This window comes from Anabrus simplex, chromosome 4 (assembly GCF_040414725.1).
Source record: "Anabrus simplex isolate iqAnaSimp1 chromosome 4, ASM4041472v1, whole genome shotgun sequence".
Taxonomy (NCBI): Eukaryota; Metazoa; Arthropoda; class Insecta; order Orthoptera; family Tettigoniidae; genus Anabrus; species Anabrus simplex.
The window spans coordinates 100,816,151-100,835,409 of record NC_090268.1 but is presented as its reverse complement, the minus strand read 5'-3'; the positions used below and the strand labels follow the sequence as shown (position 1 = coordinate 100,835,409).

The 19,259-nt window shown below is 40.1% G+C and overlaps 1 protein-coding gene across 4 annotated transcripts in view; it reads left to right on the top strand.

Moving 5' to 3' along the window:
• LOC136871659 (high affinity cAMP-specific and IBMX-insensitive 3',5'-cyclic phosphodiesterase 8) overlaps positions 1-19,259 on the top strand; it is a 1,461,726-nt gene that overhangs the window by 574,405 nt on the left and 868,062 nt on the right. For 2 of the 4 annotated variants that reach the window (XM_068227181.1, XM_068227177.1), the window contains exon 2: positions 16,982-18,561. In XM_068227181.1, coding sequence (XP_068083282.1) covers positions 18,447-18,561 — 115 coding nt within the window. In that variant the 5' untranslated portion in view covers positions 16,982-18,446. Of the gene's footprint in view, positions 1-5,479; positions 5,517-16,981; positions 18,562-19,259 lie in introns of those variants that run through there. The other 2 variants (XM_068227178.1, XM_068227179.1) reach the window with 2 other exon arrangements.

Genomic DNA, 19,259 nt, shown 5'->3' with positions numbered 1-19,259 from the left:
ACTGACGCTGACCATTTAATCAAGGATTCGGTTCTTAAAAATACAGATATTCTACAATATTCTAAGGAAAGCTCTCTGTGAACTAAGGCAAAAGAGTAATTGTTCTTTAAGTATATACTAGTAAATGTACCTGTGCTTCGCTACGGCATTTTACATTGTATAAGGATATCGAAGTAAATTACTGTACGTGCAGTGAATACGATTTTTTTTTAAATTGCACGTCTTCTTCTAAAACAGTTGAGATTTTCCGGGTTTTCTCTCTTTCCGACCTCGTTCGATACTAGGTGGTATAGGAAACGATTCCCCTCATTTTAAAACCTTAATTAAAGCTTCGTTACTTCTCTTCAACACATTGTTAGTTAATAAAACTGCCCTTAATATCTAATTATCTTACCGTGATACACATCCTTACGGAATGCGTTGACCGGGCCGATCTGCGCCGTAGTCTAAAACTTCCGAGTAGCGTCTCCTTCATCCTTCGAGATGACGAGCAGTCAGCAGACCTCGTCATCTGTTTTATGCGGGATTGTGGCCTTTTTTATCTTGCATAAAAGTAAATTTTCTATTAGTTTTTATTTTATTGTTAACTGCGTTTTTATGCCATTGACTCTATTTTAGTTTGCGTTAATGTGTCATTTTAACTTCTAACTTGTATGATAAATATATCACTGTATTTCAAGGCAATTCCATTGTAATCTATCATTTTATAAGAAAATAAGGCATTGCGAATTAGATATAATTATTATTTTAATTTCATAATCATTTTTCATCATAATCTATATATTTAAAAAATGATGAAAACTAAAGTCAGTCAGTCCGGCCATTCTATCTGGTCGATTTCCTTCATTCTTTTTTTTTAACTGAAAGGCCTTCATGCACAGATTTGTCATCAGGTACTATAAATCACTTAACTTCCGCCTTCCTCAAATTATTTGATTTTCTTTTCAATTTTTTGTCTCTTTGAAGCAATCATATCTTTCGTTCTAATTGAGGTTCGCAGTTCGTTTTGGTCTAAAAATACTCAGTGGATCAAGCGCTTTCTTTTGAGCTAATAACTACTTAAATGGGTAGATTCTGAGAAAAGTTATGAGTACCTTTGTCTCCATGACGAAGATCTTTGAAGGACTTTTTAACAGTTCGGCGAGTAGTATTGTTCCAAGGAACGTTTAATTCAATTTCTTTGTGTGATGTATTTTCACGTGTTTCGTTGACACTATTACACTGTATTACCACAGCAGCAGATCATGTGCTTTATTTTATTAACTCGAAACTTTGCAAATACATCCGTGAGGATAGTAACGAACAACACCATACTTTGTACATTGCGGGCGGAGCCAGCGGGAAACTGCTAGTTTGTTTTAAATTATACTCAGTGGATACACTTTAAATAATGATCACGCCATTTCATTCCATCTCGTACCATTCGGGGCCGATGACCTGGATGTTAGGCCCCTTTAAACAAGATACATCATCATCTTCAATATCTAATGGTGCATGTCAAATTTCCTCTGAGATCCGATGTCACCTGTACATAATATTAGCTCTTTAAAACTAAACGTCAGTATTTATTCTGCCATCTTTGTTATATCCTGTAGTTAAAATATTCTATGCGCAAATAGAACTAGCAATACCAGACTCGTATCAAAGACTTGTTCTTGCCAAGCACGTCTCATCTGTCTGTTAATTCAATTTTGTAAGGTCAGTGTGTGTATCCTCCTGTACGTTCCCTTCAGTTATTATAGGCCTATATTATAAAACCTGTCTATTTGAACTTTATAACCCGCAGCGATTCAACTAAATGTTATCATTATGATCTTAATCTGCTCTCTGACTTGTTCGCTTTCTCTCTGAAAAACGTCAGTGCATTTATCCAACGTACTTTATATGATAGCTTTTCCCTTTTTACATCAACAGTTCTGTTGACAATTTCCACCATATTATTCGCGTATTTTCTGGTTCCCTTCATGGACGTTCTCTTTCTTGACAGTTCGAAGGGAATGCATACCTCATCTATTGCGTCACTCTATGGAGTTCGATAGCTACAGTCGCTTAACTGCGGCCAGTATGCGGTATTCGGGATATAGTGGGTTCGAACCTCACTGTCGGCAGCCCTGAAGATGGTTTTGCGTGGTTTCCCATTCTCGCACCAAGAAAATGCTGGGGCTGTCCCTTAATTAAGGACACGGCTGTTTCCTTCCCTCACCTAGCGACGTTAAACAACTTGTAGCGAAAATGCATCACTCTTAATAGGAAAATTGTCAGTTGACCCTGTGTGAATATTTTCTTTCCATTTAGCCCGTAAAATTGAAGAGTAATTTCAAATCATGTAAAAAGCAAACGTGGCAGTTGATATCGTAATCAAAGCCATGGGACCTCAAGTATTACGTGCAATGTTAACAAGTACCATAGCGAGTAGAAGGTAGAAGTGTGATCTCTCCCCTGGTACATCGGCTCCTCCGCTAGGCCGCTCTTCCAGTATTAAGTGAGCTTCAGCTTACAAGTCAGCATACGAATAAAAGACTATTGTTGTATGCCAAGTTTTATGCTTTTTCTTATCATTTCAGAAGTTAGTTGTCAGATAGTTTAGATAGCTTTCGGGTAGACTTTGTGGTCTTAGAAGATTTCAATTCGTTTCTCATCTGTCTTGTTACAAAATAAAATCGACACTTCATATAATATAACACAAGTTTATGGATGATGTCCGCAATATGGGCATCGCAGCATCCAAATTCTTTCGAATTAATAGGCCTAGTGATACTGTGCAAACTGTCCAAACACTCGTAAAATATATCGCCGCATAGACTATGTTCACAGGACAGTTTTTGTTCCACTACACTTTCAACTTGCACGAACACATTATGAACTGCTCTTGAAGGATGGGTGAGGAAAGTGTTGTCACTACTGTATTTATTGCTATAGTCTTTAATAAATGCGAGGGCAGCGGCAAGTATTTCTTCTGTAGGCTTTCCGCGAAGCAGGCTGACACATTTATGACATTTTGTGACCTTGGATACGTTGCGTATTATATATCCTCCTAGATAACAAATCAAACACTCCTTTGTAAGACTGCGGCTATCACTGTTAATTAGACCTAAATTGTTCTCCCAGTCCGGTAGGAGGTCATCCATGTTCTCAGGAAGTCTAGTGCTTGTCTTATTTTATTTTGTGCATTTTCTACTACAGCCGTATTTGTCTCTTCTGTCTTCTTAACCAGTGGTCTCATTTGGTTGACGAATGAAGTCAGTATCAGTTCAAATTTGGTGGTAGTAGTGGAAGTCTGCATTGGATCAAGCGTAGGTTTTCCATATACTACTATAATGAATTTTGTTTGGGTGGGAGGGAGTGGTTGGTGAGGCTGGGAGGGTTAACAAAGTGGGAGGTTGTGTGTTGGTGTGACTGAGATGGTATGTATACCTTGAGGCTTCTCCTTCTTATTTTCTTCATGGAGCCTCTAAATATTAGTTCCTAATTAACGTCGACCTCTATGTCTTGGGGCTACCTAGTTGAGTCAGTAAAGGGCTGTTCGGTCCACTGAGAAGGACGTGGTGTTGATTTTCGGAGGAAGTAGAGGAAATTAGAAACGAGAATTTCGGTAAAGGGTCGTGACCCACGATTTCATTTCTTTTATGTGACCACTTTGTCCCATCTTGTGCTAAGGTTACAGATAATGGAAGCCTATATCTTCCACTCCCCTATGGTCTGTTCGGAGATGGTTTATTGTTTGTAATTTCAAGTCATACATTTTAGCGCGCATCGTTGTCAACGCAAGTTTCTTTGATGTAATCAGTGGCGCCGACTTTGGGGACCGAGCTCGATAGCTCCAGTCGCTTAAGTGCGGCCAGTATCCGGTAATTGAGATAGTGGGTTCGAACTCCACTGTCGGCAGCCCTGAAGATGGTTTTCCGTGGTTTCCCATTTTCACATCAGGCAAATGCTGGGGCTGTACCTTAATTAAGGCCACGGCCGCTTCCTTCCCATTCATAGGCCTCTCCTATCCCATCGCCGCCATAAGACATATCTGCGTCGGTGCGACGTAAAGCAAATAACAAAAAAACAAAAAAACAAAACACAAAACACAAAAATTTAGCGACTTCGGGGGGTGTGGCAAGGTGCTTCCCCCCCCCCCCAAATGATCTTACTGGGCAGAGTGTAACCCCCCCCCCCTCGACTCATCCATGATATTAAGTCCCTTTACACTGAAACGTGGAGTTCGGCATATACGCAGGGAGGCTCCTAATGCGTTAGCTCTGAAGGTGGCAGACGATTTTAGAACTATATTCCGTAATGGAACCTGTTCAGGTGGCAGAGCTTTACACAATTAATAACATGAAACGAACAATACACAGTAATAAGACATTTATTTGTGAAGCGTGTTCTACTTTTTCTGTTTACTTGTGGTTATTTTTGATAACTCTGTACATATGACATTCCATCAGAATATGTATTTGTTAATCAAGTTCTATTTCTTTATTTATTTGTGAATATCATTGAAAACTTCGTCCGGCTCCATGGCTAAATGGTTAGCGTGCTGGCCTTTGGTCACCGGGGTCCCGGGTTCGATTCCTGGCAGAGTCGGGAATTTTAACCTTAATTGGTTAATTTCGCTGGCACGGGGACTGGGTGTATGTGCCGTCTTCATCATCATTTCATCCTCATCACGACGCGCAGGTCACCTACGGAAGTCAAATCAAAAGACCTGCACCTGGCGAGCCGAACTTGTCTTCGGACACCCCCGGCACTAAAAGTCATACGCAATTTCATTTCATTGAAAACTTCGTACATGAGATTCATTCAGAAAATGTTCTTGAGAAACCATTTCTACTATTTTTTTGGGGGGGGGGTACAATTTGCTTTACGTCGCACCGACACAGATAGGTCTTATGGCGACGATGGGACAGGAAAGGGCTAGGAGTGGGGAGGAAGCAGCCGTGGGAAACCACAGAAAACCATATTCAGGGCTGCTGACAGTAGGTTTCGAACCCACTATCTCGCGGATACGAGCTCACAGCTGCGCCCGCCTTAACCGCACGGCTAACTCGCCCGGTAAACAACTTCTACTTTGTATTATTGTTCTGTTTTACTGTTTGATTGTGAATATAGTTCATATATAGGAATGTTTGCATTAAAGGTTATTCATAATTTCACACGCCCTTGTTCATGTTGATCATGCTTCCCTAATAATTACTCGAAGTCGGCGCACATGGATGTAATCTGTTATTAAAATCATCATCTATAGCTAGACAACGGTACGTAGGAGTATGTTGTAACTGCTTCAGAAGATGGATATTGATAGCAACATTCTGATTGTTTTTAAAGAAAGTTCCAAGATCAGCTGCTGCCGAAAATGTCAGAACTAGGCCAATCAGTTAGTTTCACTTATTAAATCCACCAACCATATGCCAGCTACGAGTGTCCTTGTCTTACGTAGTACCGTGCTTGAGACACAGCTAATGGCAATCCTCCATCAGTCCAGTGTTGAGTTTCGTTGAGGAAACATCTTAGTGATCGTCAGAATGGTAACGTACGTTTATTACATTTTCCCGAGATTTATTATGCTCCATTAATGTTATTAATAGGCTAGTAGCATTAGTAGTATTCCTCGATCTTCGCTTCGTGATATTCTTTGCGTGATCACTTAAAAATCTTCAAGATGGTGTTGAAACATTTAATTCTTTGTGCATCGGCTGAGTGGCTGAGATGGTACAGCGCTGGCTTTCTGAGTTGTAGTTGGTGGGTTCGCACCTTGCCTAGTCGTGTGGTATTTGAAAGTGTTCAAGAACGTCAGCCTGGTGTAGGTAACCTCCCTTGGTCAAGTCTTGTTTCCTTTCCGATCCCGACGGTATTAGAGAATTCGAGGCCTAGAGAGTCTTTAATGTTCATGCCCTTCGTGGCCCTTATCTTCCTTTGACCGATACCTTCATTTTTCAAAGTGCCGGATCCCTTCCATTTCTCCCCTGTCATTAGTGTTAAAGGATGGTTGCCTAGTTGTACTTCCTCTTAAAACAATAATTGGTAGATTTACCGGTACTTACAAGAGCTCCTGAAGTACAAAATTCTGGCACCTCAGGGTCTCCATAAACAGTAAAATTAGTGGAACGTAAAAGCAGTAAGAGCATTATATTATTTTTAATACTCAGTGTTCTTTGTTTTATTTACTAGTGGTTTAACGTCGCATTAAATTATATAGGGTATGGGTGGCGGAAAGAACTTTAACTCGGAAGGAAATGACCGTGGATTTAATTTTTATTCCAGCATTTATCTTGTCTGAAAAGAAGAAAAGAACGTTATGGTTACTGTTGATGTCGTTCATAACCGCTACCTTCTGTATGCAAGCTTAAAACGACACGACCCATACAGGATGTGTGACACTCTGGAGTGAATTAAGGATTAATATTAAACAGATAACGTGAAATATTCCAGACCTATGACCTAGTTCTTAGGCTCAGAAGTCCTGCTACAGGTACAACGTCCCGGAATTGCTTGTGGCACTAATTTATGAGTGTAATGGACTGCAAGAAGTACAGGCACACCACAGAACGCTTTCACAGAGAAGTTACATATCTGATAGGTTCAGATACTCTATGTTAAATTAAAACCCTCTGGTTAAACATAATTACGCATCCACTCTTTTGTCCTTTAGATGAAAATATCCTGAATACAAATGTGAAATTTCCTTTTGAATAGCGATATATCACTGATGCTGGGATAGCATATTGAGAAGGATAATATTCACAATTCCATGTTACCTGCCAAATATTATCCGCTGCGTACATTATACCGGCTCGTTCTTGTCGTGTAGCGAGCGGAAGCTTTCATATTTTTATGAGTTAAGAGCGTTATGCTCTTTCCTCTATTGAGATATCTGATGGATTAAAATTGTTACAGAATTTCCTGTGTTCATTGTAATCGTAGTTTGATTAATGCAAGAGAAATACAGAAAGAGGGTGAACGTTAATAATAATAATAATAATAATAATAATAATAATAATAATAATAATAATAATAATAATAATAATAATAATATCCGCCTCTGCGGTGTAGTGGTTAGTGTGATTACCTGCCATCTCCGGAGGCCCGGGTTCGATTCCCGGCTCTGCCTCGAAATTTGAAAAGTGGTACGAATGGGGTCCACTCAGCCTCAGGAGGTCAACTAAGTAGAGGGAGGTTCTATTCCCACCTCTGCCATCCTCGAAATGGTTTTCCGTGGTTTCTTACTTCTCATCCACGCAAATGCCGGGATGGTACCTAACTTAAGACCACGGCCTCTTAGTTGCTTGTCCCTTGTCCCTTCCAACCTTTCCATCCCTCCACAAAGCCCCTGTTCAGCATAGCAGGTGAGGCCACCTGGGCGAGTTACTGGCCCTTCTCCCCAGATGTATCCCCCGACCCAAAGTCTCACGCTCCAGGACACTGCCCTTGAAACGGTAGAGGTGGGAAACCTCGCTGAATCCGAGGGAAATGCCAACCCTGGAGGGTAAACGGGTTAAGAAAGATAACAATAATAATAATAATAATAATAATAATACTAAATGTTTCTCAAGTCCCACTGACTACTTTTACGGTTTCCGGAGACGCCTAGGTGCCAGAATGTAGTCCCGCAGGAGTTCCTTTAAGTGCCAGTAAGTCTACCGACTCGAGGCTGACGTATTTGAACTTCAAATACCACAGGACTGAGGCGGAATCGAACCTGCACAGTAGGGGTCAGAAGGCCAGCGCCTCAATCGCCTGAGCCACTCAGTGGGGTAACGTCAGAAACATTAATGGTAGCTGTTTCGTTTTCTGTAAAATGATGTTTTATATACACTGGTGCTCAAGAATTGAGGCTAATTCTAAATTCTTCTACAGTTTATATTACCAGAGTTCGCTGTAGCTGTGTGTAGCTGGGAGTTTGCATTTGAGACATCGTGGGTTCGAGCCCTGCCGATGGGGCTCCTGCAAATGGTTTTCTGTTACTCCAGATCTAAAACCAGGCATTTCTTCTTCTTCTTCTTCTTCTTCTTATTCTTCTTCTTCTTTGTAGAAGTACTACTAAGCTGTTGTTCCCTGTTTAAAATCGTTATACCAAGTCTATTTATTAGTATTATTTTTCGCCCACATTTATAACAACATGAGTAGGTTACTGAAACTTTCGGGAAAATCAGGTAGGCTACTTAACATTCGGCATTTCTGGTTGCTCTCCTACAATACCCGCTGTTTCGTATCTTAATATGTGATTCCCCAGATCTTTCAAAATGCCTCTAGCTTACCATCGCATTTTTGCTCGTCCCTTTGCCGGCTTACCTTCAACTGTTAGCCATTCAACTCTGTGTCCACCCCCACCATCGGCAGCCCTGAATATAGTCTTCTGTGGTTTACTGTTTTCACTCGAGGCAAATGCTGGCGATGACCATGGCCGTTTCTTTACCAGTCCAAATCTTTTCCCATCCCATCGTCGCCAAAAAATCCACCGATGCGACATTAAACCGCTAACAAAAAGAAAGTGTTCACTTCTGTTTTCATGGGGAAAGTAAGAATATCAGTCTCTATCTGAAAACCAACTAACAAGCAATATAAAGAGAGTTCAATTGATTGCCTTGCCAGAGTAAATTCATCAACCTCTACATGCGGTCACGAGACACGCATTTACTGCAAGTGTTGTATTCTCGAATGTCTGCTACTTTCAACTTAATGAAAGGTTGTTCAGAGGCGAGTCTGACTGGCGTAGAGCACTGAGCATGGCATATGATTAAGGAACAGTGTGCCTGTTGTTCTCTTTCCCAGCAATCCTGGGTTTAGTCCGTTGAGTGACTCACGATCTTACCTTCATCTGAGTGAGAGGAGGTTGGAGTATGCACAATCTTCTAAACTCTCTTTAAAAGGCGCCTTCATGGCAACTGTCTATACCTCACATCATGATGTATGTCCGGCTCCATGGCTAAATGGTTAGCATGCTGGCCTTTGGTCAATGGAGTCTCGGGTTTGATTCCCGAACGGCTGGAGAATTTTAACCTTACTTGGTTAATTCCGATGGCTCGGGCGCTGAGAGAGAGAGAGAGAGAGAGAGAGTGTGTGAGTGTGTGTTTTCGCCGTCTTCAGCATTAGAACTCATCACGGCTAGGGCCCCATCCTCATAGACGTGCAGGTCACGAAAAGGTGTCAACCCGAAAAATCTGCACCAGGCCTTTGCGGAGGCCACGTGCCTTATTATTATTATTATTATTATTATTATTATTATTATTATTATTATTATTATTATTATTATTATTATTATTATTATTATTGGTTACGCAGGTCATCTTGAGTTTATTTATTTATTTATTTATTTATTTATTTATTTATTTATTTATTTATTTATTTATTTATTTATTTATTTATTTATTTCATCTTCTTCGTTTAGGCCTACAATGGACCACGTTGTTTTTAACTCTGATGAGCATTTTTCTTCCTCTTAGCCCAGTATTCCTTCATTCTACCGCTATGGATGTCTTTTCTTTCTTGAATACATTTTACCCCTACTCCTGGACGCAGTAATTTAGCTGTTAGTGACTGGAGAGAGTCAGATGTCTTGATTAACTTCCTGAACTTATCTCGGTTGTAAATGTCAATGTGATCAATGTTTAGGTATTGTAGGTCTTTCCGAAGTAAATTCGTCCCTTCGGCATTTGTTGCTTGTCATCTAGATACAGTGTTGAAGACACTTGAAGTAAGTCTCTGGCTGTCCATCCTGACTATTTGACCATAGAACATTAGTCTTCTTTTCCTCATAGCTCTTGTAATGCTCTCTATGTTACTGTATAGTTCCTTTTTGTGCCTGATTCTTTACCCATCTCCTTCTTTAATGGGACGCATAATCCTTCTGAGGATCTTTCGTTCCTTCAGTTCTAGTTTTCTGAGTTGTCCTTTCCGGGTCATATTTAGGCATTCTGAGGCGTACAGTACAGATGGTCTTACTACGGTGTTGGAGTGTCTAAGATTCAAGTAGAGGGATTTAGACTTGTATATGTTCTTTTATTTATTTATTTATTTATTTATTTATTTATTTATTTATTTATTTATTTATTTATTTATTTATTTATTTATTTATTGCTATTAGTGCCGGGAGTGTCCGAGGACATATTCGGCTTGCTTGGTGCGTGTCTTTCAATTCGACGCGCGGCGCGTCTGGTGTGGCATGAAGACGATAATTAGGTAGAGAGAACGTGAAACCCGGTGTCAGCACATAGCCTACCCCTGTCGAGTAACGCCAAAGGGTCTAGTCAAGGATTAACGTATCCATCCGACGGATGAATCACCATCAACAGCGTCATATGCTCTCACTCTGCATAAACACTAGAGAGAGGTTTGGAATTGTATACAGGCTTTTGGTACGCAATCTCGTGATTAGAAGTTGTATAGGCTTACCACCACCCCTCCTACCCTGCCGGCCATCATTCTGACGGTGAATTTTTTTCCACCAACGGGGCTCGAACCAGTTAACCACGGCGTCAAACCATAGAGATATGACACCTTGACGACCATGGCCACCAGTCGGGCATAATTCGAGTCAGCCGGGAAAAGACCTACCTGAATTCCCTGGGATTCGAACCTCGACACCAGAGTAGAGAGTGGAGAGGAAAGATCATTCGTAACCAGTGTACCGGAATATTATTGTGCGTATACTCTTACTCTAGTTTTATAGGAATGCAGCTGAACTATCATTACTCTTTATGGATGAAAGCCCTCGTCCATGTAGGGCTGTCATCGTGCATAATTAATTTAATAATAATAATAATAATAATAATAATAATAATAATAATAATAATAATAATAATAATAATAATAATAATAATAGCTTTACGGGAAGATATCATAGTCATAATTTAGAAGTAACAGACATGAAAGTAACGAGAATGATTGCTGGTACAAACAGGTGGGAACAATGGCAGGAGGGTACTCGGAATGATGAGATAAAGGCTAAGTTAGGAATGAACTCGATGGATAAAGCTGTACACATAACCCGGCTTCGGTTGTGGGGTCATGTGAGGCAAATGGAGGAAGATAGGTTACCTAGGAGAATAATGGACTCTGTTATGGAGGGTAAGGGAAGTAGAGGGAGACCAAGACGACGATGGTTAGACTCGGTTTCTAACGATTTAAAGATAAGAGGGATAGAACTAAATGAGGCCACAGCACTAGTTGCAAATAGAGGACTGTGGCGACGTTTAGTAAATTCACAGAGGCTTGCAGACGGAACGCTCAAAGACATAACGGTCTATAATGATGATGTTTGTATGTAGCCTATGTACATAATAATAATAATAATAATAATAATAATAATAATAATAATAATAATAATAATAATAAAACGTAGTTTACCGGGCGAGTTGGCCGTGCGGTTAGGAGCGCGCAGCTGTGAGCTCACATCCCTACTGTCGGCAGCCCTGAAGATGGTTTTCAGTGGTTTCCCATTTCCACACCAGGCAATTGCTGGGGCTGTACCTTAATTAAGGCCACGGCCGCTTCCTTCCCATTCCTAGGCCGTTCCTGTCCCATCGTCGCCATAAGACCTATCTGTGTCGGTGCTACGTAAAGCAATTAGCAAATTTTAAAAAAAACGTAGTTTCGAGTGGAAACGATTTTAAGAGATGGCAGGGTGACGCGAGAAATGTGCCCATAACAGGGAATATTTAATATGTCAGCAATCTACCGAAACGCGAATGTCGTATTTAGGAGTCAAATTTGGAACAGTTGAGTTTAAATTTTTTCGCATAATGTTGCATACAGAATATTGAATCGATTATTAAGTTACGCAGCCTGGTAATAAAGTGATTAAATTCTGAAATAGTATAATAAATAATCACGATGCTACTATTTTTATGCTCCACGAACTACTTGAACGGTCTTCGGAGACACTGACGAGTTGTTTTACGTCCTGGTAAATCTACCGTCACGGGACTGACATATTTGAGCACCTTCAAATACAACTGCACTGAGGCGGGATCGGACTCGTCAACTAGGGCTCAAAAGGCCAGTGTTATGCCGTGTGAGCTGCCACTCAGCCGGGCCCAGACATTACTCATTTATTTACAAAGGTCGAAAGTAAGATTCTACATAAGAGTTGGGATCAATTTCTAAATGAATACGCAAGACATGCTTGCCCTTGTAACGTAAAATATTGAATTTTGTACTGAGTTTTTTTAATTTAAATGAAATTAAGATGAACACTTCATGATGCTCAAACATTATTGTGCTTAGTTAAGGGCTTGCAATTAAAGCAGTCGACTTGATTCGCCTACATGACGCAGTGTAGCCATATGATGGGCATCCAAGTAACTCTGTCTTAATTAATTAATTTATTTATTTATTGCCGGGCCGAGTGGCTCAGACGGTTGAGGCGCTGGCCTTCTGACCCCAACTTGGCAGGTTCGATCCTGGCTCAGCCCGGTAGTATTTGAAGGTGCTCAAATACGTCAGCCTCGTATCGGTAGATTTACTGGCACGTTAAAGAACTGCTGCGGGACTAAATTCCGGCACTTCGGCGTCTCCGAAAACCGTAAAAGTAGTTAGTGGGACGTAAAGCAAATAACATTATTTATTTATTTATTTATTTATTTATTTATTTATTTATTTATTTATTTATTTATTTATTTATTTATTTATTTATTTATTTATTTATTTATTTATTTATTCAGGATCAGCAACAGCATAACGCCGAATTACAACGATCTGAGCTATGTACAATAGATATGAATCTAAAATTAAAGATATATAAATATTTACAAAGGACACAAATATACACAATGAAAACTGTACAATTCTATATAATACATATTTACATAAACAACGATATTAACAAAGAAAAATACATTTACAGTAAATACAGAAGCAGAACGGGAAAGAACAAGGAAATTTAAGTTATATTATAAATATCATGACAGAAGGAAGGAAACGTTACGAAGAGATCTAGGTTGTTGTTGATACGTAATGTATTAAACATTGCTGGAATGCGTACCGAAAGGGACCTTTGCATTGAAAAAGGTTTTTGATGGTATGTTCTTACGTTCCACCTACTGTCATTTCTTGATGGATGCAGTACTCCTGCATCTGTCTCTTCAGGCCAGAGCAAAGTGTAGCTTCCATCCAGTCCCAGTCTCATCCATAGCTGTGATTTTTAAAAATAGTTACATGTTTCGGCCTTCATTAGGCCTTTTGGTTTGTGGCTGAAGGAGGACTAATGAAGGCCAAAACATGTACCAAATTTTCATCATAATCTTCTAAAATTTAATAGATATGATTTGTAATGACTAAGGTGGATGTTTAGAATTTCTCCTTTTCAAGGGAATGTTTTATGTGATTCATTACGGTAGGCCTAAATTGTTAGTTAAAAGTTGAGTGAATTTGAAAGTTAATGTACATCTTACCTTTCTTCAAATCAGCTGTTGAAAATGATATCCATCTTTCTCGATACAAACTTTGAAATCGTGGTTCTCTCTTTTTTCATTTAAAACAGATTCTGTTTCTCGTCATTTTCTGGATAACTTGGTTATGTGTTGTCTCGAAGGCATTGCAGCAACACGGGAATGACGTAGAAATTTGCAAACGGTTCTGGTGTTCCATTTCTTCTTTGGGAGAAATGTATCAAGTAGAAATATCCGTTGCCTAATAATATGTCACCACACTAATACAAATAACGTTTAACAACAAGTGTAGGAATGCAACACTACTGATATGCTCTCAAACAGGACTCCACTCGTAAACTAAACATTCCTTACGCTTACCACTGTTCGACTCGTTGGCTGAATGGTCAGCGTACTGGCCTTCTGTTCAGAGGATCCCGGGTTCGATTTCCGGCCGGGTTAGGGATTTTAACCTTCATTGGTTAATTCCAGTGGCTCGGGGGCTGGGTGTTTGTGCTGTCCCCAACATCCCTGCAACTCACACACCACACACAACACTATCCTCCACCACAATAACGCGCAGTTACCTACACATGGCAGATGCCGCCCACCCTGAACCCGGATAGAAATAGCCACACGAAATTATTATTATTATTATTATTATTATTATTATTATTATTATTATTATTATTATTATTATTATTATTATTATTATTATTACTCTTACCACTAACCATGGTCGCTGCGCTGCCTGACCGAGCACTCTATCCCCGCCACTGCGTGGCAACACTGGTTCAAGAGCCGGTAACTTTTGTCTACCTTCCCTCAAATATATATATAAACGTTACTGCATGTCCTGAGTTCACTAGAATGCATTTCTTTGAATTCGATTTATATTTACGAGATCAGTTTTTGCTTGTCTTTCTGTTGCCAGAATAGTGAACTTAGATCTTAGATCTTGGCTGAGATTGGTTGCATTTGAGGGTTTTATTTCTTCCTCTTTCATTCACCCCCTCCCCTTCCTGCAGCTTTCCCTTCGAATGTATAGTTATTACGACAACTAGCTATTACAACCAGTTGACAACCTTGGGAATGCTAATGGATAGACACGATAATCATGCATTTAAATTTCTGTGATTCTAAATTAGATTCCAATGATAAAAGGTAGATAATGGCCTGTTAACGGAAAAATTCAAGCAGAAATCGATATAGAATCTACGAGCAATAGCGCTGAGCTCTGAGCGTTATTTGGTATTCAGGCCGGAGGCTAGTGGTTTCGTTTGACAGGAGGTCAGGCTTATTACAGACACGTATAAGGCAATCCTGCTTGCATTGGATAGAAATCAAACATGTATGCAAGTCTATGCGACCCGAATAATTTCGAGGAACTTGGCAATTCAGTTTAAACGAGGTGGCATCATGAAATTAAATTAGAACGTTCTCTTTAATTGTAGTTGTGTAGTTTTGAATTTTTTACTTTATTTGATTTGTGTATGGAATAATTCGTTCAAATATCATTCTTTCACATGAAACTGGAGATCCTGTTGCTATGTTCACGATATCAAAAGATGAAAAATTACTAGAATTTTGTACGGCTTTATTTGTGTATCTTCATATTTTTCTGTCTATATTTTGTCACTTTGGTGCAGGGTCCTAACGTTACGGCGTGCAATGCAGGTGGGCGCTGACCTTTACGGGGCCCCGCAGACTCCTCACAAGCTAACATATATTTAGCTTAATGCCATTCTGCACGGAAATGATCGGGCGATTTTGTAAAATCAATCGAAATAATTCTTTTTTACAATTTGTACGTAGAGGAATTGTCTTTTAGTTAAATCTAGCAGCAGTCATTATAATTGATTGCGTTTAGTGTAACACAGCCCTTGCCATATTCCGCAACACCGCTACACGTTCCTACTTTCTTCATGTTCAGCACACTTGAGATCGTACTATGCACAAATTTTGCTTAACATATTTTTTGCTCAACATTTAACTTTTGTCACACATTTATTCGACAGAAACGTATAATGTTGGTGTAGTAACATTTAATCTACTCATTTTCAAACGAGATATCTCTGCACGAACTTAATAATAGATTGGGCTTATCAGTTATGCGGTTTAATATTTTTCAAACTTTATTTGAACCTTTTATGATTTAATGCTATTCGTATACGTTTTGGTGTTGCAATTGAATAAATGATTATAACTGAGGCTTCCGTATCAGTTACAGAGTATAGTTCTGTAGTTACTGAAACATGAAACCAATTAAACTGATATAATATACGTTACACCCATGCCGACAAGGGCTTCGCGGCTGTGGGCCGTTAGTCCATGTGACATTATGGGTTACAACATTGTGACGTTGAGATTTACAATACAGTAACGTATAAACCCTTTCTTTGTGTAACTTGGCAATATATTGCACTGCATTCTACCTGCTGTAATTAAATATATATTAGTTATAGATTTTACACTTCATTTGAGGGGCCCGAATTTTTATTTTGGCAGGCGTAGGGTATTCAACCATCCTACATTTTAAGGTATATTTTTAAATGTCCCGCGCTTGATATAATTTGCCCCGCAACGGTTCGGCTTCCGAGTTAACGCTCGTCCGTGAACTGGCGTGTGCGGCCATTCTCGAGCACGAAGCACATCAACATAGACGTGTTGTATTGACTGGAGTTCTTTAAATATTTGTGGTTTTTGAAATGGTTTTTCGGCGTCAGATAGTGATGATTGTACTTACACTTCGTCACAAAAGAGAAAGCCATCATTTAAACCCGAGAAGGCAAAAGGAGAAAAAAAACGTGTATGTGGATATAATGAAAAGTGGGAAATTAAAACGACATACTTATCTCCTGATCGAAGTAACGTCCACAAGGCGTTTTGTAAACTTTGCAAGACGTTTACTGTTTCTCACGGATGAAGGGTCTTCAACCCACAGACTGGAAAAGAAATTGTACAACAAAGATGAATGATTTTTTTTTTCTTCCCCGCAGTACTTTGCATCCATCTCTTGGCACGGGCCAGAGTAAGGTGTATCTTCCACCGAAGTCCCAGGCTCATTCATAACTGTGGCAATTTGGTGGCTGCTGGCATATGGGTGGTGCTGAGTAATGACATTCGGAGCATGACATTGCATCTGATTGGTAGGTTCAGTCGTGCTGCAATAGCACTTTCTGTTCCAGTGAGGAAAGCAATGGCAAACTACATCACTCCTCATCTTGCCTAGTACGGTTCATCTTGGCGCCGTCTTCGGTTGCTGCGGTTTCTCCTTAACCGCATGGCCTTTGGTGGTGTCATTTGAGAATCCAAACAGCCTCTGGGCTGATGACCTAACAGACAGGCTATTTTATGTTATTACTTTAGTAAAATGACCTCTTGTTCAGGGAAGAGAGAGCTGGCAGCACAATGCTTATGAAAAATGTTACAATTTTTGTCGTTTAAAAATTACAGCTATAAATATAGCAAAATTGTGAAATATTCCCCTCTTTTGACTGTCTTGTTCCTCATTCCTTCTTTCAACAGTTGGTCGCCCTTTGCACGTGTAATATACGTTACACCGGTGCTTTAGTGCCCAATTGTTGTAAATTACAGTTCGTAACATTTGTTTTTCTTGCTTTCAGGGAGCGGTAGAATGAGTGAAGGCGAACGGAGCGCGTCATGAAGTGAGCCTATGAGGAAGGTGTACCAAGAGGAGGAGTGGCAGCCGGCGTCAGAGTGGGAGAGTGTTCAGTACCGCGGGGATATGGTATTTGGAGCAGCAAGGATCTCTTCAAACTTGCTACATACTTGTAGTAGAATTACCTTCAACAAAATGAACTTAATACCTTGACTGAATCTTAACACATACAATATTAGTTACTAGGTCAAAGTGCGGGCACTGATTGACTAGTAGAACCCAAGCGTCGTCCACAGTTGAGCTCGTGGCTTAGTGAAGGCATGTTCACTCCAACGGCAGTCCCACACCGCTGGAATACTGCTCAGGTTGTATGGTACAAACGTCCTTGACCTATTGCCATCTAGTCTACATTCAGTAATCGCATGCAAAGGCTCGCGCAAACATATGCGGAGTGTGTGTTAGCATTACGTGCGCTATAAATTTGAGAACCAAACAATTAACTCTCAACTAGTACTAAAACGAGGGAAATATTTTAATGGTCGAAAGTGCTGGCACTGGCCTCATAATTTTAATCTGTGTGTAGTTGTGATTTCTGTCGTCGTGTTTTGAGAATATAACATATAAATTCGGAAACAGATTGCGGTATTTTTGTTGTCGTGATTTATGTCCTAATGTGTGTCGTTATATACACGTTATAATAACAATAATAACAAAAGTCAATTTAAATTCAAACATATTTCTAACTGTGCATTGCTCTGTGGTTGTGTGTAATTCGAAAGACTTGCAGCAAATCCGTCTTCCTTATCAAGGCTATAATTGTGTGTATACATAAAAGTTCAGGAGTCCTATTTACAGCTACTTTATGCCGAAATATTTTCCTAAACTCTCATCGTATCGCTCTACTTTCTACACCTCAAAGCAGGAAGTACGTGTCTTAAGAAACAGGGTGTTTAATTGTGATACTAAGTATAATAATGTTGTAGTCAGCTGTCGTTAAATGAATGTGCGTCTGTTAGCTCAATTAAGATTCACCTGAAATTCGTGTGGTTTGAAAATATCGTATTCCATTCTGCGTGTGTTCGTTTCTATGTCAAGTGTATAAGTGTGTTACCCCTCGCACTGAAAAATTAATTATTGTGGAAATTACCATAGGTTGAGCCCTTCATTCACAGTGATTTCATTGAACGACTAATCATATACTAAACTTCCACATTCTAGTAAACTTTTCGTGGAGTGCTCGCTTCTGAAATTCGAAACGATAATTTTTTTAAAAGTCTTTCCTGTATCGACCCCTACAAACTTGTTTCTTGTGATTATCTCATTTAAAGACTGGAATGAGATTGTGGTCGTCGTTTAATTAAAAGTGCGTTAATTGTGGTGGTGCAATCAAATCGTGGTGTGGTCGTGTGATGTGGTAGGCAGGCGAGCTGGCCTGTTGCACGCCCTGGTGTTGGGATGCGGTAGCCGGTATGGGCTGCACGCCCAGCACCATACAACACCACGGTTCACACCAGTACCATGCTGCTGAGGACATCATGAAGACCCGTGATCAGCCGCAGCATGCTCGCGTCGCTGCCTCCACAGGTAAGGGGTCTTGGATCTTTGTAATTATTAAATATGTATAGGTGAGATAGATATTTTTAAGTAGATGTGTCTCTTAAAAAACCTTATAGGCTATATTTTTGTGTTTTCAGCGACAATTTTCTTACCTGTAGAAAGAAATATACCACCATTAAATTCGCATGTTCGCGATTTATTAGGTCGTGTTACGTACATTTAGTGTCCGCCTCCGTAGGGTAACGGTTAGTGTAATTAGCTGCCGTTCTCGGGGGCCCGGGTTCGATTCCCGGTTCTGCCAGAAATTTAAGAATGGCAGGAGGGCTGGCATGTGGTTGAAATGGTACATGCAGCTCACTTCCATTGGGGGTGTGCCTGAAAAGAGCTGCACCACCTCGGGATGAGGACACGAGTTTACTTACTTACTTACATTTAGTACGTGTTGAAGAGATGTTGGAGGTTGTGGGTTCGGATCCCACTGGTGTCCGGTTGGCCATTTTTGTTCTGTACATCTCTTCAACACGTAGTCTACTAAATGAACGTAACACGACCTAATAGGTTGAAAGTCGATTTCGATTACAATGCGGTCGTGAAAATTCAATGTTCAAAAAGTAGGTAATTTATCCCGGCCCTGTGGTCTAGGGGAAGCAACCTACCGCTATCACTGGGGTCTCGATTTCCGGTACCGCCTGTAGTGGGGGACGCAGATGGAGAATACACCCACG